Source organism: Chlamydotis macqueenii, chromosome 18 (genome assembly GCF_036417535.1).
Source record: "Chlamydotis macqueenii isolate bChlMac1 chromosome 18, bChlMac1.mat, whole genome shotgun sequence".
NCBI lineage: Eukaryota > Metazoa > Chordata > Aves > Otidiformes > Otididae > Chlamydotis > Chlamydotis macqueenii.
Window position 1 is genome coordinate 134,025 of NC_141573.1, and position 20,581 is coordinate 154,605.

General features: G+C 51.6%; 1 protein-coding gene and 1 long non-coding RNA gene across 4 annotated transcripts; both read right to left on the minus strand.

Annotated features, from left to right (window-relative positions):
* Positions 1–540: 540 nt before the first annotated feature.
* Positions 541–6,155, minus strand: LOC147598399 (uncharacterized). 3 transcript variants are annotated; one of them, XR_015260527.1, is made up of 5 exons: positions 6,073–6,155; positions 5,194–5,372; positions 4,040–4,272; positions 886–2,182; positions 541–780 (listed from the first exon to the last, which is right to left on the minus strand). It is a non-coding gene; the product is annotated as an uncharacterized LOC147598399 (long non-coding RNA). The 3 variants fall into 3 exon arrangements; XR_015260529.1 differs by lacking the exons at positions 4,040–4,272; positions 5,194–5,372; XR_015260528.1 differs by lacking the exons at positions 4,040–4,272; positions 5,194–5,372; positions 6,073–6,155 and adding an exon at positions 2,276–2,352.
* Positions 6,156–7,105: 950 nt separating this feature from the next.
* LOC147598400 (uncharacterized) lies at positions 7,106–19,577 on the minus strand. The gene is made up of 15 exons (XM_086762625.1): positions 19,543–19,577; positions 19,086–19,122; positions 17,390–17,489; positions 17,188–17,255; positions 16,966–17,150; positions 16,113–16,154; positions 14,579–14,770; positions 14,437–14,465; positions 14,221–14,322; positions 13,016–13,075; positions 11,950–12,892; positions 10,370–10,437; positions 9,993–10,273; positions 9,780–9,880; positions 7,106–7,340 (listed from the first exon to the last, which is right to left on the minus strand). The coding sequence occupies exons 1-11, from the start codon at positions 19,575–19,577 to the stop codon at positions 12,831–12,833; spliced, it is 912 nt and encodes a 303-aa protein (XP_086618751.1). The 3' UTR covers positions 7,106–7,340; positions 9,780–9,880; positions 9,993–10,273; positions 10,370–10,437; positions 11,950–12,830.
* Between the last annotated feature and the right edge of the window lie 1,004 nt (positions 19,578–20,581).

Sequence of the window (20,581 nt, forward strand, 5' to 3'; positions counted from 1 at the left end):
AAAAAAAAAAAAAAAAAAAAAAAAAAAAAAAAAAAAAAAAAAAAGAAAGCCCTCTCACAACAGCACCATTATTCAGCATCACTTAATCAAAACAGACATTTCCGGCAACCTGCCCCACCTTGGACAAACCGCTGTATTCCGCTCCCCTGGTCTGTGACAGTTCCAGAGTTGGACTCTGTAGCTGTCCTTCCTTGTGGCGCCTAAGATAGCAAGAGGCACAAAATTACCATTACGCTTACAAGACATCAGCGACCCCACGCTCCTCCTCTCTGCTACCTGGCTCACCTCGCACACTCACACAGTTACAAAGTCAGCCTGTGCAAAACCTGCAAAACAAACAAACAAACAAAAAAAACAAACAAAAAAAACCCGCCCACCACACTACACTGAGTTGTCATGTAAAACATTGCTCTTAAATGCCAGCCTGGCTTGCAACCACCTCACCTTCTCAGATCACTCTTCAGTGCACTTCACTGTCGCTCCAAGTGGCACCTATGAAAACCCTAGCAAAACAACACATGCTGAGATACAGCCCCAAACCTCAGCCTGCCCGCACCAGTGTCCATCTCCTGCTCCTTTATCTCGACAGCTCACCCATCCAGGATCCCTCAGTTTGAGTTAACACACGCTGGTGCGCCACCTGCAAACCCCGAACAACGTGGGTTGCTTAAACCATTCACCAACAATACAACACCCGAAAAAGAACTGCTACTTCAGCTTGCCGATCACCGCTCGCCTTGCCCGAGTCCGCTACGGTGCCTGTCTCTCGTCGATACAGACCTTCAAATTCAAAGGAAAAATAGCAATGTATCAGTGTAGCCCTACAGCCACGCATCACGCATTCCCTCTAACACCACGTGCCCACGCACGATCTTAACTGCTCACCTCTCTTCCATCGTCCTTTGGTGCACGGCTCAGGCCTCTGCATCTGTAGAAACATTAATGTCACACAAGTCAACCGCTAGCAGAGTGAGAGCTTAAGAATTCCAGGTGTCTCGTTTGGACAGCCTGCTGTTAAAAGAAATACAGAATTCAAACATTAAGCTCTACACATACAAGCCTTCACACCTTCGATATCCCATCCTCTGAACTGGTATGCTAGCTGCCTCTCCCACACGACTCTGGTCATCCCCTCGGCACCCACAAAATACCCCTGAAATGACTCTCCTCACTAACGTACTGATGACAACTGCTCTGTCCCAGATGACTGTATGACCTTTGCCTCAACAGTCTAGGCATATCACCATAATAACTACAGACTCTTGTCACCAATCCACCTAACCCTAACTCCAGGGTTGCAGGCAGGGCAACTCCAAGCCAAACACATACATGCACACAGACACGACAAAGAACACTGCAAACTATGAGCCTCAAAGATCAGAAAAAACTCTTGGCCAGAAAGATGATGCCCGGACAGAAAACGTCATCGGAAAAGACCTGCGGGACCATGACAGCGATAAGAGAGGGCACTCTGGCAGCGCCGAAGGAAGAACAGAACATCATGGCCCGGGACAGGACCTTAGTCTCCGAACTGAGAAGATGTATGCACAAGAAGCCTGGCTTCAAGACCTAGAGAATGTCAGGATGCAGGGAAGAATTCCCAGCCCATGAAAATGGACGGCTAGAGAGCAGAGCTGTTCACGCAGCCAAGAATAATGCCAGAAAAGAGGACCGTCCCTAAACTTCCAAGACGACAGAATGATCCATGCCTGAAGCCTGTAACTCCATAAAAGAAGGGCCCGATCGGGACCGTGATGATGAGCACCGGCGTTCCGGACCTCAGAGCTGGTGCCCGAGGCGTCTGCCATGCTCCTTGAGCAAAAGGAGGACATTGACACCCAAGGAAGGTCTAGGACACAGAAGACAGACCACAACAAAACAACAACAGACGCAGGCTGGAACTGCCCTGCCCGGCACACACCAGCATTACGCTGAACGGTAACCCACCTGCTTTTACCTACTGAAAAGGGACTGCTCTTGGACAGGCCTTCCAAGCTACACTACGTTTAAAACCCCTTCCTGAAATTGCCAACTTTATCCCCTCCTTTCCCTGATCCCTCGCCAGCACCCGTGCCTCAACTTAGCTTTCACAGGTCCGGGAGTCTGATTCCATTGCTGAACAAGAAAAAACACAGTCACTCCACTGGATTACTCTTGCAGTCGCCAGGTCTTTCTTCATCATCTGCAAAAAAGAAAGTCAGCACCAGTCTTCACACAACAATCATTAGTCTGCATCACCTCCATCAACATGGACATTTCCAGCAACATGCCCCACCTCAATCCACTGTATTCTGCTCGCCTACTCTGTGTCAATTCCAGAATCGGGCACTGTAGCTGTCCTTGCTTGTGGCCCCTAAGAATGCAAGAGACACAAAACTACCATTGCACTTGCAAGACATCGGCAACCCCACGCTACTCCTCTCCGCTCCCCAGCTCACTTCAATCGCTCACACAGCTCCACAGGCAGTCCGCACAGAACCTGCAACACCAAAGAGAAACGCTACACTGACCTGCCACGTAAAACTTCGATCTGAAATGCCAACCTGGCCCACAAACGCCTCACCTTCTCAAACCGCTCATCACTGTGCGTGTCACTGTCCCTCTAAGCCTGTGTGCGGCACTTACGCAAAGCCAAGCAAAAAGACACATGCAGAGATACTGCTTGAAACCTCAGCCTGCCGGCACCTGTGCCTATCTCCTGCTCCTTTACTGTGACGGCTCACCCACCCAGCACTCGTCAGTTCCAGTTGCCGCGTTGAAGCTCCCACACAAAACTCGTATATTTACACACACACAAAACAGAACAACATTACACGAAACAGCACAAAAACCTTACCCTCTGACACACTCTGAAAGGCATCGGTACACGCCCACAAAATATATACTCACACTATCGACCCACGTCCCGGTCTTCCTCTGGGTCAGCCCTGCAAAGATATGTGTCGTACTAACCTACCTAGGAATCCGGGTCATTAAATGCAATAACAATATTCTTATTAAAAATTACATGCTCTGATTTCCTCCAAGAAAACAAACATGCTACGGGGTTACACTTCATTTCTAGCAACACCACAGATGCTACCTAACCTCTGCCAGAATTACGTTCTGCATAGGACCGAGTGACAAAGCAGAATTAGATCCCCTAAGAATTCCTGCTCAAAAATATCTCTGGCTGCAAAAAAAAAAAAATTTTAAAAAAATCATTTACTGTAAATCCCTGACGATTCAGAGTCACCTTGACCATCTCTCCAACTGACTCCCTTAACAGAACTCTATAAGTTCCAAAGGACAGTAAACACACAAAACCCGATGGAAATAGAATAAATGGATCAAAAGCTGTATAAAGCAGCCTAATTAACATCTACATAGCTAGAAAAAAAAAATTGCAAAGCACAACAAAAAACACCACGGGAGATGTGTCAATAAAAGGAGATGAAGGCTATCGCCTTCTCTGGAAAACTCAGGAGGAGATCTGAGCCGACCATGGACATCTTTGGGGTACCAGATACCAAACAGAAACACACTATAAGCCAGGAAACAGACCACTGCGGAGCCCTAAGATGGAAAAGCTTCTGATGGAATGAGAGCCATCATCACACAGATCAGAGAGGTCCTGAAGGGCGGCCGGAGAGACCAAAGAAGTCTTGGGAATGCAATGAGCTCAAAAGCAAATCCAACAAAGGACAGACGTCCGCAGTGGACCCAGCGGAGGCGCATTGAACAGGTAAGAGGACACAAAGACCGAACTGGCTAACAGATGCGGATGCAGGAAGGGTTCTGAGGGGAAAAGAGTGATGCTCAGAACCCTCCTGAGCTAGAACATGGCTCTGGGGCACAGAGGATGTCTCGACAGAGCTGGGCAAAGGGAGCAGAGGATGCCAGAGGGGGCCCGAGAGACCAAAGAAGCCTCAGAGTTAACAAGGAGGAACTCTGAAGGGGACTTCGACAAAGTACCCTACAGAGGAAGGAAGGCAGGCAAACATCTGGAAAACGGTGGCAGAGATGGGCCCGGATGCAGAGAAGAGTACGAGGGACTCACCGCAGCTCCAGATGCTGGCAGGAGACCTTCACCACCCCAAAGCTTGTCTGAAGCTTCTCTCCGTCTCTGCCCCTTCATCCTCTGCAGTGTCACCTGCCCAGTCCTCACTCGTTCAGCAGCACACAATAGATGCCTCGATGCTCCTCATCTACAAGGCTTCCCAGACACCTGGCGACTCATGCACATGTCCTAGGGAGACACTGAGCTCCTGGCACTGCGTGCTGCTGTCTGCTCTGTCAGGGAGGGCTCAGACAGATCCTTTCTCGCCATAGGGACCACTTGCTGGAGGCAACTGCCTCTGGGACTCCCCTGGATTCACTCCTCAGCCCCCTCAGGCAGCCATGCCCCAGCAGCCCCCTTTACAGCTGGAGCCCCCTCATACAGCAGGGCCAGCCCCACCGGCTGCGCCTGGGGCTCCCCCACCTCCAGCCCCAGCTGGAGCCCAACGGGAGCAGGGGCCCTTGCCAAGACCCCACAGCACATCACCCCCCCTCCCGCACCCGTGCCTCTCCTCAGCCACAAGCTCTGCACCCAGGGGCTACAAACACGTCCAGGGGCACAGAGGAGGCAGGAAAAGTCTATTCATGAATGCATATTTAAAAAATCCCAACAGTGAGTTAGCTACAAGGCTCCCTGACCAAACACTGCAGGACAGACGAAGAAAACGGGAACAGAAAAACAGGAGCGACATAGAGAAGAGGCAGGGGACAGGGAGCTGGAAAACAGGATGCTGTGATCAAGCGAGGGATGCTGAGCTGGACAGGCGTGTATAGAGAAGAGGGCCGAGAGATGGCATAAAAAAACAGGGACACAGGGATGCAGGAGTAAATAAAGGAGAGGGAGAAGGAACCAGCAACACACCAAAACCAACCTAGTTATGGCCAACAGGTCAGAGAAGAGGAAGTGAGAGGGAACCAGACCAAGAGATATAAAGAAAGCTCTTAAAATACGAGGCTTCAAAGATACCTAGCCTCACACATGCAGACGCTACGTGGCTGTACTGCGCTTTCGGTAACACACAGGCCCTGCCGTGCACATCAGCTATCGCATCTGCTAAGAACTACGCTAAGATCCCTCCTCACCCAGAGAGGTGGGCTCTCTCTTGTCTGCAGCTGGACAGACCTGCTGTTTATTTTATTCCTCAGCTGCTGTACCTGTCTCTCTCCAGATTCAGCCGCGGCAGCTCCTGTCCACAGCCAGTAAGCATCTGGGTGGCCCTTTTCACCCGTGCTGCTAGGAGAATGAGGCCAAAGGCAACTCCCGCAAACCTGAGCCTGATGCAGTCAACATCATCCTCAGAGAGGAACCGACAATCGACTCCTCAGTGCTGTCTCTGGGAGAAGGAAAGAACAAGCAACTGTGAGCCACAGTGGTGACCGTAGCTCTCCTCAGGCAGGAATCCCTCCTTCTGCAGGAGCTGCCAGAAACGCCCCTCTTTCCCCAAACCGATGCAAACAGCACCAGCGTTTCTGGAGAATAAAACACATTCAAGGGCCAGCTTGCAGCCTGCACGACAGGGCTTGGGGGCAGCCCAGGGCTACAGGACAGAATTCAGGGGAGGTGCTGGAGCTGGGGGCAGCTGCACAGGACCAGCGGCGCTCAGGGCGCCTCAGGTGGAGCTCTGCTGTGTTGGGGGAAGCACCTGGCATCTGTGCCTGCAGCGGGGTCCGCCTCCTTCCCCTCTTCCCTTCTCTCAGCTCTCGGGTAACTCCCCGGGGCTGCCTTCACCCGGCTCGCCTCCAGCAGACCGGGCCCCTGCTGCACCGGGCAGTTTGAAGCTCCCTATCCCGCCAGCCCCAGGCGGCGGGCGGGCAGGAGACAGCCCCGCACCGGCCAAAGGGGCTCCCTCACCTCACTGCTGGTCCTGGACCCCACCCGCCCCCGGGAAGTGCGCCCGGCACACCGCCCTGCCGCGGCAGAGGAGGCGGCGGCGCTGCTCTGTCCCTGTGCGGGGCCGGCGCTGCAGTTCCGCGCTTTGCGCGCCGAGCGCCCGCCGGCAGCGCGCACGTGGGGCGGCAGCGGCGTTTCCTTACCGGGAGGCAGCAACGAGCGCGGCGGCACCGCACCGCAGCACCGTATCGCCGGTACGTGTGGGCAGCAGCGAGCAGCACGGCGGCGCCTGCGCGGCTCACCTGCAGTACCGGGTTTGCTTCGCCAGGCGGCAGCACTGAGCACGGCGGAGCGCCACGCCCCGCATGCGCAGCGGCCGAGCTGGTTTATCGTTATTCGGGCGCCTGAAAGCCCGCAGAAAACCACACGAAACGGGGAACAAAAATACACCGGGGCCCGCGGGAGTTACAAGGACTACGCCGAGAGCAATGCAGTGGCTTGGCAGCAAAAATTACATGTCCCTGCCGTGCACTGGCAAACACAGCATGTGCGCCCGGCAGCCGAGTACGGAAAGACTACGCCTCCCGGCATGCTCCGCGGAGCCGTCACGGCCGACCGCAAGCCCTGTACCCCGGGACTACACCTCCCAGCATGCCGCCGAAGGCAGCCTTCCTTGCGGGGACACCGTTCCCCCTCCGCCCACCGCAGCCTCAGGCTCCCCAAAGCAGCTGCAGGCAGCCCCCGCCGCTGACTCCAGCGCGCCGCGGCACCCCCACTCCCCGCCACTTGCTGCACCCGACACTTGCTGCACCCGACACAGACCCCGCCGGCTGGGTCGGCGCCCCCCCCTCCCCGCAGGCACGGCCGCACTCCTCCCGGCTTTTCCCGGGACCCGCCGGTCCAGCTCCCGCTCACCTTCTCCATCGCTGCAGGTGCAGCCGCAGCCCAGCGGCGCTCGGCGACCGCTCCACTCCTCCCATGGCTCGCACTGGCCCCTCCACGGCCACCCGGGGCAGGGCAGCACCAGCCCCTCCAGCAGCACCCACCCCTTTACAGGGAGGGGCCGCCTCCATCACCCTCACTGCCCGCACCTGGGGCTCCTCCAGCCCCGGCCCACAGCTGGAGCCCGGCAGGAACTGGGGGCCATCGCCTGACCCCCACACTGCATCACCTCCTCCCCTGGGCTCCTCACCTCCCATGGCCCCGGGCAAAGGGAGCAGAAACGCAGCCATGAAGTCAAAGGAGACAGCGAGTGTTTATTCAGTCACGCACATAAGTCCGAGCAGCGAGTCTGCTCTGAGCTTGCAGCATCTGATCCCCGCTCCATGTCCCCAGGACACCTTGGCAGTCATTCCAGGAGCCACGCTTGTCAGATCAGTGGGAAACATATGGTCGGTCGGCTGTCTCCTGGAGCACCAGGCTGCCGGGCAGACTTGGAGGCTGCCAAAAACAAAGAGCAGGGCGCAGAACACTACAAGAGAAAAGAAAAGAGGCAGCTTGCCAGACAGGGGGGTATAGCGAGAAAGAACAAGGCAGGGAACAGGATAGTGAGAAAAGGACGGGGACAGGGAGCCTGACAGAGGTGGGCAAAGAAGCAGCAGAGAGAGAGAGGAAAAGAGGCAGCAGAAAGAGGGAGAGGGAGCAGGACAGAGACCAACAAAGAAGGATGAGGAGCAGGATGGAGATGCAGGAAAAACCTGAGCCGGGCACATGACAGGGAGGAAGGTAAAGACAGCTAGACACAGGAAGCCAAAGCAAGAGAGTGATGGAGAAAGATAAAAATATAAGATGAACAGGGCAGAGAGGGAGGAATGAAACAACAGGGACAGGGAGCCAGGATATCAAATGTTGGACAAAAAAGGTGAAAGCAAGGGGACAACACAAAACAAACCATACAGCTATATGCTAGAGGGCAGAGAGGGAAGAATTAAGAAATAGGGACAAGGAGCCTGGAAAAAAGAGAGCTGGAAAACAAACAGTATAGCAATGCATACAGAAAGAACAGGGTCGAAACTGAAAATCAGGGTCATCGGCGAGCCAGAGACAGCAAGCTGGATAAAGGAGAAATGCAGCAGGCTAGAGGGCACAGAGGGAGGAAATGGAAAACCAGAGACTGGGAGCTGGACAGAGAGAGAGGCAGAAATTAAATGGGCAAGTGCGACAGGCCACAGGGCAGAGAGGGAGCAATGGATAAATAGGGACAGAGAACCAGGCAGAACACAATGTGAAATAATAGGAACACGACTGGCATACAGGGAAGATGGAAGAATTAAAAAATGGGGACTGGGAAGCTAGACAGAGTGACATGGAGAAACAAAAAAGATAACAGTGACGGCTTACAAGACAGGTAGGGAGCCGCAGGCAGAGAGAGATGGAGGGGAAACAAACAAATAGCGTGCAGCTGCAAGACAGAGAATGTAGAATTAAAACCGAGCATTATAACCAGGTGGGCTAGCTTTGTGGATTTAGCCCCTAGCACCCATCTCCGTGCAGAAATTACAGAAATAAATACCTCTGCTCTGTGCGTAAGCCTGGCGTACTGCGCACTGGGTAAATAAACCCAGATTTGGGACAGCAAGAGGGATAGGGAGCAGGACAGAGAGATGGAATGGGAAAGGAAAAAATGCTGGGAGGCTGAACAAAGGCAAGGAGAAACAAAGACAGAAAGCAGGGCACAGGAATGGAAGCAAAGCAAAATAACGATGGCCTGCAGGACCGTGACAGAGAAATTAAAAAACAACCATGGGGAGCAGCACAGAATGACAGAGAGAGAATAAAGGAACAGAGAGCAGGACAGCTCTGGAGGAAAAATCAACTGTCATGAGCACTGAGAGAGAAAGACCAAGAAATAAAAAAGATAGTGAGGGAAAAAGAAAGGAAAGAAGAGACATCCAGCTGAACAGGGGAATACAGTTAGAAAAGACAGGAGAGCAAACAGGACAGAGAGAGAAAAACAGAAAATAAAGTAGGAGGAAGCAGGGCAACAGGACAAAACCAGGAAAAAATAGGAGTGAGATCTGGACAAAAAAGGGAAAAAAAGCACTGACCAAGGAAAAGAGACAGAAAGAGGGACATGGAGACGGCAGAGAAAAGAAACAGCAGCAGCAGGATGGAGATGGGAAAAAAACATCAACCTTAGATTGTCAGGAGGACAGAGAACATGAATACAAGCAAGGATCGGGACAAAGGAACATAGTGAGAAACGACACAACAGGGCACAAGACAGGCTGACAGACAAAACAAAAAGAGAGAGACTGTGTACTCGTGAGAAGCACAAGGGTTGGAGAAACTTAGATCTTGAAAGGGCTACAAAGGCACATCAACTTAATAAAACAGGCGAGGGAACAGCAAGAAGGCCCAGAGACAGCAAGAGATGAACAGGAAGGAGAAAAAGGACAGTGAGAGGCAGAATGGAAGAAAAACAGCAACACCAAGCAAGACAAAGGGATAAAGCAAGAAAGGGAAGGGAGGAGAGAGACAGGAAGGCAGGGACTCAGAGCAGCATGTACAGGCACAGAGAGGACACAAAAGCCAGAAAACAGACCAGGGAAATTGCAAAGGAAAAAAAAAAAAAAAAAAAAAAAGGATGTGAGCCAGAATAAAGGGAAATAAAAGGAAAAAACAGTGATGGGCTGCAGGACAGAGCCAGAGGGTGGAAAAAAAGGAAGAAGAGAGGGGAAAACAAGAGCCCAAATAGAAAAAGAAAGGGTGCTGTACAAGAAGAGAGAGAAGGGGAAAGAGAAAGACTGAGAAAACAAAAAAAAATAGAACAAGAAGAGAGATACAGGAAAGCCAAGAAAATTACAGCAGCATGAGAAAGAAAAAGGGAAAGAGAGGCAGCTGGGGAAGGGCCAAGGAGGCCCTGAGATGGAGAGGAGGGGAGAAGAGGCCCCAAGGGCCCAGGACTCACTGCAGCTTGCAGCGCTCTAGGGAGGGTTTGCCAGTTCAGACCCTTCTTTCTCCTCTCTTCCCTTCCTCTTCTGTCACTCCAGTTGCTTGTCTGTCCCCAACCTAAGAAAAGAGGGGGATGCGTTACAGCTCTTATGAGACAAAGCTTCCTAGAAACGTAGCCTCGCTCACCCAGTACTTGACCGTGCCCCCTTTTTAAATTATGTGTACAGACCCTGCGGTGCATTTTGGCAATCTAGACTGCGGCAGCCGTCAAATTGGGATCTTCCTCACCCAGAGAGGCAGGCTGTCTCTTGCACAGAGTGGGAGGCAACTGCCAGTCAGACAGCCTTCAGTTACATCTTCCGGAATACCGATCCACAGTGATAGGTGGCTGCCTTCATCCAACCGGACTGCGCACCAGCTTGCGGCTTTGCCACCCCCTTGCCCTTGAGAGAGTGGCTACCTGGAGCGGCTCCACAACCACTGCTGCCCAAAACAGAAGAGGAAAAGGCACTAAAAAGCAACGACAAAGAACAAAGACAAACTGTCAAGACACTAGGAATGACATCGACAGCCTAAAGCATCAGCCAGGCAGGGCTTGCAACTGACCTTGTGCCATGGTTTAACCCCAGCCAGCAACTAGGCAGTACACAATTGCTTGCTCACCGCCCCTGACCCTGTGGGATGGGGAGAGACTCAGAAAGGTCAAAGTGACAATTCTTGTGACTTGAGATAAAAACAATTTAATATTAAGGAAGAAAACAACCACCACTGGTAAGGAAAAGTGGAACAAAAAAAAAATACAGCAAAAGAAAACCCAAGACATGCAACTGATACAAATGAACACACTTGTAAGTTTCTAATGAAAACATTTAGAGTGTTTTCATTTTAGAATGGAAACAATCTGCATTAAAATTGGGGATGGGGAGCACTGGGCAAGTTGGGGAACACAGGCAGTGCCCCAAGGATCCCGAGACAGAGGGGTTATGGGGAGGCAGCACCAAAAAGGGGGGCATCGAACAGGGACACAAAACAAGAGTGCAGGGCACGCAACGGGCAAAACACAGGGGAAAAAAAACTCACAAGGGAGGAAAATCTCGGGGGGGGGGGGTGTTTTAGTGAAAAGCATTTGGAAGTGATACAGGGAATTAACTGTCTGCTAAATATTGCTTGATTTAGAAGACTAACTATCCGCATACTGCTTGATTTAGGAGACTAACTGTCTACAATGCCTAACAATCCTGTTTGCCTTGAAACTCACTTAAGCTTATCAGGGACTGGTACTTGTCAAGAAACTGGTATTCCTCAAGGACATGATAACAGGAGCTGCAAAGGACATGATAACTGCAACTTTGGTCAGAAGTCGTTAAGAAACTGCTGAAATCACCAAGTGAAAGGAGAGCATGGGTGAATGACTGAAGTTCATCTAGGGGAAGATCAGACCCCTGAAGAAGTAAACGACCACCAGAGACAGATCTGAAATGCTAACACAAGTGGTTTTTTAATAACCCCGCCTCGCTTATGCACATGTATGTCTGTATTGTGCAATCCTAGGAATGTGTGTACCTGCACCGGATACATTTTTGGTAAAATGTGCTGTCAGTGTGCGTGCTTTTGGAGAAGCAATCCCCCACGCACCCGGTGCCAAATAAACATGCCTGCTTTATAACTCTCTCCGAGTTGTAGAGTTTGATCCACGCGTCAGGAGGGCTGAGAAACAGAGACAGTGGGGGACAGATACGAGGGAGAGACGGACACGCAAGGACAATGGGTATGTGTGGGACGAAAGGTGCATAGGAGAGACATGCATAGGGATGACCTACAGCAGGGGGTCCATGCAGGATAATGCACAGCAGATAACTCACCTGGCATAACCTGCACGAGATGACCCACACCGGACAATGGACCCACAATGCATAATCCCCAGCGATAACCCCTCTGTCTCCCACTGGGTCACACCAACTTTCCCCAAATGGAGTGGCTTTTTTTTTTCCCTTGTCCATAATATACAAATTACTTTTCCATGGGCAGAACATGCTCCAGAACACACCTCATTTGCTTTTTCTTATTTGTGTCTAAATATTTAGTTAAAAGACTACAGAAGGAAAATCGCCCCATTCTTAACATTCACTCTAAAATCCATGCGGCAAGTCCCTTAGGAAAAATGCAGTCACGCATCACAGACGTACCTTGTACTTGCAGACCGCTACGGCTCCCTTCCATCCGTCTCATACTTTCATGGCTGAAGAAAGAGCGACCACAGTGAAATGCTGGCAGCAGACATTCAGCAGAGAGAGGGAAAAACCCCTTAGTTTAAAGCTAGGTAGGAATCTAAATCTTCGTTTCTGGGCGAGATTTGTCAGGACTAAAACCATTTGAAGGAAATAATATTTTGCAGCACCTCTGGTACAACTGTTGATACCAGCCTTTAGAGCTTTTGCATTTTTCAGAGAACCCTGCCTTTTTTTTGACTCATTGGCAGCTTTAGTTTCACTAGAACCGCTGTCCTAGGGGACAGACACAGATGCCTACCTATGTTTTCTCAACCCTCAGTACAGCCAAGATTTCCTCACCCTATACGTGCCAAGTTGAATATTTGTGCTAAGGAGCACAGCAACCCTTCTGTCCTCGTGACCTGCCTCCATGCAGAGGAGGGTTCCGGGATTTCCTGGACAACCAGCACTCCAACTTTTACCATCAACTCTGCACAGCCACCCACCAGAAAAAAGGCCTCAAAATAACGAACACCGGATGATTGCTCCCACACCAAAAGCGCCAGCACTGAAAGCTCGTGCTGCTCCTCGCCGGCCCTTGCCAGCGCATCTACAGGCCCACAAACATTATCCAGCATAGAGACTGCGTAAAAGACCACCACAGGCTGCAACACTCTTGCCCAGCGTACACTGACCAGTAACGTCTCCCCCTTCACCTTCCTGAGAGAGACTGTTCCCAGGGAGCCCTCTTCCTCCCATCAATTTACTACACCCTCCCTGCAGTTTTCAACCTTGTTCCCTCCTCGGCTGTGGTCCCTCAACTTAGCTCTCAAAGGGCCAGAAATCAGATTCCATCCTCAAAAGAACAACCCCACACTAACTAAGATGGTGCTGTGCTCGCCCAGCTCCTCATCACCATCTGCAAAAAAAAACCCCAAAAATAAAACCTACCAAACAGCACTGCCCTTCAACATCACACCACTTACCACCAATCTCTTCTATGGCACTCTCCTCCTCAAAAGCGCCGCAGTGCTCTGCTCACCTGCGCCACTCATTCCCAAGAAACCTGATGCTGCAACTGCCACTTGTGGTGCTTCAGATGCTGAGGCACGCAAAGCTCAACTTACTTTTTCTGGGGTGTAGGTAGAAAAAAAATAGGTGTCATACCAAGCTAACTAGGAAAGTATGTCATTACGTGCAACAACAACATTATTAAAAGCTACCTGCTTTAGCTTCCTACAAGAAAACAAATGCTCCAGGGTTACGCTTCATTTCTAGCAAGACCATGCATGCTACCTAACTTCTACCAGAGCTACATTCTGCAGCAGAACATGGTGGCTCGCACACGTGGCCGACAGAGGCACAGAGCTCCTGGCACTGCATCCTGGTGTCTGCTCTGTCAGGGAGGGCTCAGATGGACCAGCCACTCCTTGCTGGAGGCACCTGCCTGTGATTCACTCCTCAGTGCCCTCAGGCAGGCATGCCCAGGCAGCCCCCTTTACAGCTGGAGGCCCCTCATACAGCAGGGCCAGGGCCAGCCCCATCCTCAGCCTCACTGGCTGCAGCTGCCTCAGCTCCAGCCCCACCCTCAGCCTCACTGGCCCCACCTGGGGCTGCCCCAGATCCAGCCCCATCGGGAGCAGGGGCCCTTGCCAAAGCCCCACAGCACATCACCCCCTTCCCTGTGCCTGTCCTCAGCCATCAGCTCTGCATTCAGGGGCTGAAAACACATCCAGGGGCACAGAGGAGGTCATGGACAGTGAGATACAGAACAGAAAAAAAAAACAGTGACAGTGTGCAAGGGATAGAGAAAGAAAGATAAAGGGAAGAGAGAGATAGGAAGGCAGAGGCACAGGGCAGGAAGGCAGAGGCACAAAGAAAAGCAGGCCAGAAAACAGGCTGGAGAAATTAGTCAGGGGGAGAATACGGATGCAGATCAGGACAAAGAGATGGAAAAGGCAAAAACAGCAATGGGCTGCAGGATGGAGATAGAGGACGAAAAAAGGAAGGAGAGGGAGCAGAACAAAAGTGCAGGGATAAAAACAAAAGGAAGCGGTAGAACAAGAGATTTAAAGGGAGAGAGAAAGGGGGAACAGGATAGAAGAATAGAGAGAAGAGGAGAGGTAGAGGGAAACAATAACAACAACAAATCACAGCAGCTTGGGAAAGGTAGGGGGCCAGGGGAGCGGCAGGGAAGGACAGGGACGCACAAGAGAGGAGGCAGAGCCCCAGGGGCCGGGGACTCACCACAGCTCTCACTCCCAGCACTGGTGGGAGAATCTGACAGGTCAGATGCTGCTTTCCCCTTCTCTCCTCTTCTGTAACTCTGACGACTCAGCTGTCCTCCACCTAAGAGAATACGTGGGTGTCTTACAGCTCTTGTACAAAAAGCTTTCTAGACACATAAGCTTGCTCGCTTACGCACTACGTGGCCATACTGTGCTTCAGGTTCCACGTACAGACTGTGCAGTGCGCACTGGCGGTCTGGCCTGCTGAAGAGTACAAAGAGGGATCCTTCCTCACCCGGAGAGGCAGGCTAGGCTCTCTCTGGCCTGCAGTGGGAGGCAGCTGCTGGCTGGCTGGCCTTTGGTTTCTTCTTCTTTACCTTTCTGTGGCCTCTCCAGCTTCAGCTGCAGCAGCTCCTCTCCACAGGCAGTAAGTGCTCCATCTGTTCATTTTTGCTCCCACACCGCCAGGAGAGCGAGGCCGGGCAGAGAAAGCCCACACAAGCCTGAGGCGAGCGCAATCAATGGCATTCCCATGGGAGGAACGGACAGCCACAGCCTTGGCACAGCCTCTGGGAGAGGGAAAGAAGAAGCAGCGACCGTTATTACCGCACGCGGCCCCTGGCCGGAGCGCCTGCTGCCGCAGGGGATTCTCCAGATACACTGAGGTCCCCCCTCACAGCCTTCAGGGCAGGGCGTGGCCCGGTGCTACGGGACAGGCTTCAGGGGACGCGCTGGAGCGGCGGGCAGCTGCACGGGGCTGGGGGAGGCTCGGGGGGAGCTCTGGCGAACTGGGGAGGTAACTAAAGCATTACTAGAAGAAATTGTACTGAGATTCAGGATTCCTACAATAATCTTCTCAGACAGAGGACCACATTCTACTGTAAAAATTGTTATACTGAATTAATTGTAGATGCATTAAACCTAGTTCAAACTAATGTTTCTAAAGCACTCTGTTGTATCCAGGCCCAATTATGGATGCAATCAATAGCAGCTGCAACCATCAGGGAAGGAGAGGATGGAATCCTGCCAAAGAGAAATCCAAAAGGTCATTTGGGATAATGCAACTGAATTTGAAAGGAAATCCCAGTCGTGGTGGCACTTAGTTAATTTTACCTTTGACCCTACTAGCAACACAGCCACAGCTTTTGTACTAACTCTATCTAAAGCCTTGGTGTATAATAGATATCTGATTGTTGCATTAGGATTAAATCACCATGGAACTGTACTTTATCCCGTAGAACATAGGGTATGGGCTATGAAAAATGGGAAAAAATGGCAAATTATTGATGTCGAGGCCTGTGCTGTGTGAGACCAGCAGGGACTTATTTGTGAAGGTAATACCATAAAAGGGCAGGATATTTTTCTGGATACAGAACAAAATGTTTGTCATTTTGAGATACACCCCAATGAGACCCTAGAAACTATTGTAACTTACAAGGGTATGGGACGTGTTTGTTTGAGGGACTCTCTGTGATTCTGTACAAGTCGATGACCTAATAGCAGACACGAGTAACCATTCAAATATTTGCATCTGTAATTTGCTAGTCTCACAGGATGTGATTTTAATTATACTGCTCAATTGATATGATCTAGTAATGAATTGATTCAAGATTTGCAGCCCACCCCTATTGGAATGACTCTTGTTCTGGTAAGGGAACTACCACATCATGAAAATTTAGAGAGGTTGATAAAGCAAGCCCAGGAAAGTGGCTGAAAGACTTTAATTACTATCCAACATGATGCAGAAAAAATACACCAAATAATGGAACGAGTGAAGTCAGACAGAGAGCACTATTGGTGGGATGTGTTCATGGGTTATTCCCCTTCTGCGACCGAGATCTTAAACATACTGACCCACCCGATATTGATACTACCGATAGTCACAGCAATATTAACGGTAATAAATCTTACCTTTTGGCATAAACTGAAGAAGCCTGCTGAACAAATATGGGCCTGAAAATTAGTAATGAAATATAATGAACCACTTTCAACAGCAAAAGAATTTGCTTAGGGGAAAGAAAAGGGGGGAATTGATACAGGGAATTAACCGTCTGCTAAATATTGCTTGATTTAGGAGACTAACTGTCTGCTAGACAATGCCTAGGAATCTTGTTTGCCTTGAAACTCAAGCTTATCAGGGACTGGTATTTGTCAAGAAACTGGTATTTGTCAAGGACTAATACGTCTAGCAAAGGATGGATTGTTAGTTCCACCACAAATTCGGTCAGAAGTCGGAAAACTGCTGAAATCACCAAGTGAAAGGAGAGCATGGGTGAATGACTAAAGCTCATTTAGGAGAAGAAAAGACCCCTGAAGAAGCGAACGACCACCAGAGACAGATCTGAAATGCTAACGCAAGTGTTTTCTTCATAACCCCGCCTCACTCATGCACATGTATGTCTGTATTGTGCAATCCTATGGATATGTATACCTGCAGCATATAAATTTTTGGTAAAATGTGCCGTCACTGTGTGTGCTGTTGGAGGAGCGATCCCCACGCACCCGGCGCCGAATAAACATGCCTGCTTTGTAATTCTCTCCGAGTCATAGAGTTTGATCCACGCGTCAAGGGGGGTCCCCCTCCTGCCCCTCTTCCCTTCTCTCTGCTCTTGGGTCACTTCCCGGGGCTGCCCTCGCCCGGCTCGCCTCCAAGTGGGCGGCTTGAGGCTCCCCGGGCTGCCAACCCCGGGCGGGCAGCGGGCAAGAGACAGCGCTGCAACCGCCAAAGGGGCTGGTTCACCTCACGGGTGCCCTCGGTACTCACCCGTCACCGCCGCCGAGACCCGCTCGCCGCACACCGCCATGCTGCTCCCGGGCGCAGCGCATGCACAAAAGGAGGGGGCTGGCGCTTGCGCAGTTTGGCGCCTGAAGCAGCCAGGAGAAGGGCACAGCAATGCGCATGCGCGGCCCGGTGTGGGCACTTGCGCCTGCGCAGTCGGGCGGCTGAAGCTGCCAGGAGAAAGGCAGAGCAATGCGCATGCGCGACGCGGTTCCGGAACTCGCGCTTGCGCAGTCGGGACCGGCACTTGCGCTTGCGCAGTCGGCCGGCTGAAGCTGCCAGGAGAAGGGCAGAGCACTGCGCATGCTCTCTGAGGTCCCGGCATCGGCACATGCGCGTTTCGGCGTCTATGCATGCCAGGAGAAGGGCGGAGGAATGCGTATGCGCTCTATGGGCCCGGCACACGCACATGTGCATTGTAATGTCTGTGCCTGCCAGGAGAGGGACAGAGCAATGTGCATGCGCGGCTGTGGCCGGGCACCCGGGCATGCATAGTCGGGCGACCGTTCCTGCCAGGAGAAGAGCAGAGCACTCCGCATGCGCAACTCCGAGCTGCAGTACCCGCTTTCCGTCACCAGGTGGCAGCAGCCCCCTACCGCTCCGGTCCTGGGTGTTCAGCCGGACGAGCCACGGCCGGTTCCTCCCTCCCGTTCGCACCGTCCGCAGCCGGTCACCCCTTCCCGGGGCACGGCTGCCCCTTCCCCCCGCGCAGCCTGGGCAGTGACATTTGTGGCCTCTGTACCAAAAAGCGTCCCCGTGGCTCTAGCGCTGCGTGATGGCACCGCCCTCCCCTCCAGCGCCTGCAGTTGACGCGGAGCACGGACAGCGCAGAGGCGCTGCTGTGTCCGGTGGCCTCAGCCAGTGACCGCAGAGCCCTGGAGGCTCCATCTCCGCTCCGCACTGGAGCTCTGCGCTCCTTGCCGCTCCTGCCAGCACGCGTCGCAGCGTCACTGTGCTGCCTGCCACACACAGCACCGCGGGGCTGGAGGGGCTGTTCTGCCACTGCACAGCGAGTAGCTCAGTGCCTTTGGCTGCCTCATTTGCCTCCTTAAAACAATCACTTCAATGATCTGTCTCCTTGTTTCAGACCCCTCTAAATACCTGCTGGCCCACAAGCCGTGTTCAGCCAGCAACACAGCTGAAATACAGCGCTGGGAGAAATCCAGCTGTCATCTCGCTTTGATGCAAAAGGCTTTTGGAGTAAGAGGCGAGAGAAAGGGGCCTGCAGGTGCCTTGAGAGGCAGAATTGTTGTGGATTGTACCGAGCCTGTTGCTCTGTCTTTGGCAAAATTACTTCCCCGAAGCTGGGGGACAAGTACGTTTGCACAGCACAAGTACTGCTGCTTATGGAGCAAAAGGCGCTGTAAAGCAGGAATGAAGAACGAGGCGGGGCTATCAAGATGGTGGGAATAACATGGGCAGCCTAAAGCACCAGCCAGGCAAGGCTGGCAACTCACCTTGTGTTGTGGTTTAACCCCAGCAAGCAAACACACACCACACAGCTGCTCGCTCACTGCCCCCACCCTTGTGGGAGGGGGAGAGAATGAGAAGGGTGAAAGCGAGGAAACTCATGGGTTGAGATAAAAACAGTTTAATAATTAAAAAGAAACAAACCACCACCATCACTTGTGAGAAAAAGAGTAAAAAAATAACAAAGACAGAACAATAAACCCCCAGAAAGAGAAGTGATAAAACTGAAAACAATTGCAAATTATCAATTAAAACAACTGAGATGGGAGTGAGGTGCAGGGAAGCAGGTGGAAGGTGTCAGTTTGGGGGTGTGGGGGGCAGGCCCAGGGTCTGCAGGCAGAGGGGTTATGGAGGGGCAGGGTCAAATACGGGGAGGCAGAGCAGGGGTGGAGGGGGGAGTGAGGGCATGAGACAGGAGGGTAGGGGTGTGGGGGGGCCAGTCACAGGGGAATGTTTCAGTGGAAAGCATTTGGGAGGGTGCAGAGACACAGAGTGGGGCAGGAGAGACGGACACGAGGTGGGGATGGATGGGGACGGACAAGGGGGTGTGGGTAGAAAGGTGCATGAGGGGACATGTGTGGGGATGACCTACACCGGGGGTCCGCTTGGAATAATCCACAGCGGACACAACTCACCTGGGATGACCCGCAACGGATAATCCGCTCCAGGTAACTGACTCAGACCGGGTAATCCACACAGGGTAATCCCCAGGACTGTCCCTCCATCTGACAGCCTTTCACCCCAGACTGTCCCCAAAATGAGGTGGCGTTTTTCTTTTTTTGCTTTACCATAACATTAAAATCTGGATTTTCGGCATTTTGCCAACATATTCAATTTGGGTTTTTTTTCAGCACTTTTCCACAACATAAAAATTGGCAATTTTTGCTTTTGGTTTTGTGCGTGAAAGTGGGGGAATGTGAGGGGTTGCTTTCCAGCTGCACAAATCCAGGCTGATCTGGCTTCCCTGGGAGCCTCAAATTAGGATATTTTTTTTTTCCCAAAAACGGATTTAAATTGTGTTCCCCCCCCACCCCATTGCAGACCCAGATTCAGAGTTTTGGGGTACGTTTGTGCTGCATTGGCAGCTCCTACTCTGCGTGCACGGCCCCGCAGGTGAAAGTCCCCATGTTGGGGCATTGGCCCCAAACTGAAATAGGAAAAGGAGGAAAAGGGGGGAAAAGGAGAAGGGGCAGCTTTTGAGAGCACTTTTCTCTCTTCAGTAGAGATGGGAGGGAGCAAGTTTTTAAATCTTTTCTGCAATCAGGGTTTCTTTCCATTTTAACAACCTTACATAGCACAGACATTCACACATATCTATTTACACACGTTTCATATATATTATCTATTTACACTTCATATACAATATCCATTTTGACTTGTATATTTACACTTCCATACATTTACACTTACGCATCTATTTAGGCTAGCTAGTTATTTAGACTTCTGTACTGTGACACTCCAATACCTTTTTAGACTTTTCTATTTAGACTTCGATGGCTACTTACAATGATACCCATTTAGACTCTGTTTTCTGTTGACACTTACACATCATCTCTACTTAGATGGCAGATAATATCTGCTTACACTTACTATGACAGACACAGTAAGCGCAGACCGCTCGCCCTGTAGGTGCCACGTCTCTCGCTCAGGCTCTGCCCTGCCACCTTCCTCCTCCACCCCTGTGCCGGGACAGGCTCCCCGGGGCACCAACCGTCCCTGGCCCCCGTTGGCCCCGGGCTCTCCTCAGCGGCCAGCCCTTGCTGCTGCACCGCGGGGCACTCGCTGAAGAGAGAGTTGGGAGCCTCCGGACACAGGGCTGGGCCCTCACCCTCAGTATGCTGAACAACTGGCAGGCAAACCAGGGCTGGGGGATCTACAGAGCACCAGGAGACGCCGACAACCAGACACCTGAAAAACAAAAATCCCAAACTGTACTTCAGCAGGTTAAAAAAAAAATAGCACAGAAGAAAGCAGAGGAATTCAGTCAGAACAAGGGATAGGACAGCAGTTGAGCTAAAGGAGGATTCTAGGTAAACAGGTCAGCCCAAAATACAACATATCTTTAAAAGCTAGAGCGATCTGAACACTTAAAATCAATATTAAGAATAATTGAGATTATTTTGAACACATT

Bases quoted from the DNA above. Each gene is read 5' to 3' on its own strand.
- LOC147598400 (XM_086762625.1), bottom strand. From the start codon at position 19,577: ATGGGGACTTTCACCTGCGGGGCCGTGCACGCAGA. The intron at 19,123-19,542 runs GTAGGAGCTGCC...GGTCTGAGTCAG, and splicing joins TGCGGGGCCGTGCACGCAGA to TTACCTGGAGCGGATTATCC. The intron at 17,256-17,389 runs GTGCGTGTGCCG...TTCTCCTGGCAG, and splicing joins ACAGACATTACAATGCACAT to CTTCAGCCGGCCGACTGCGC.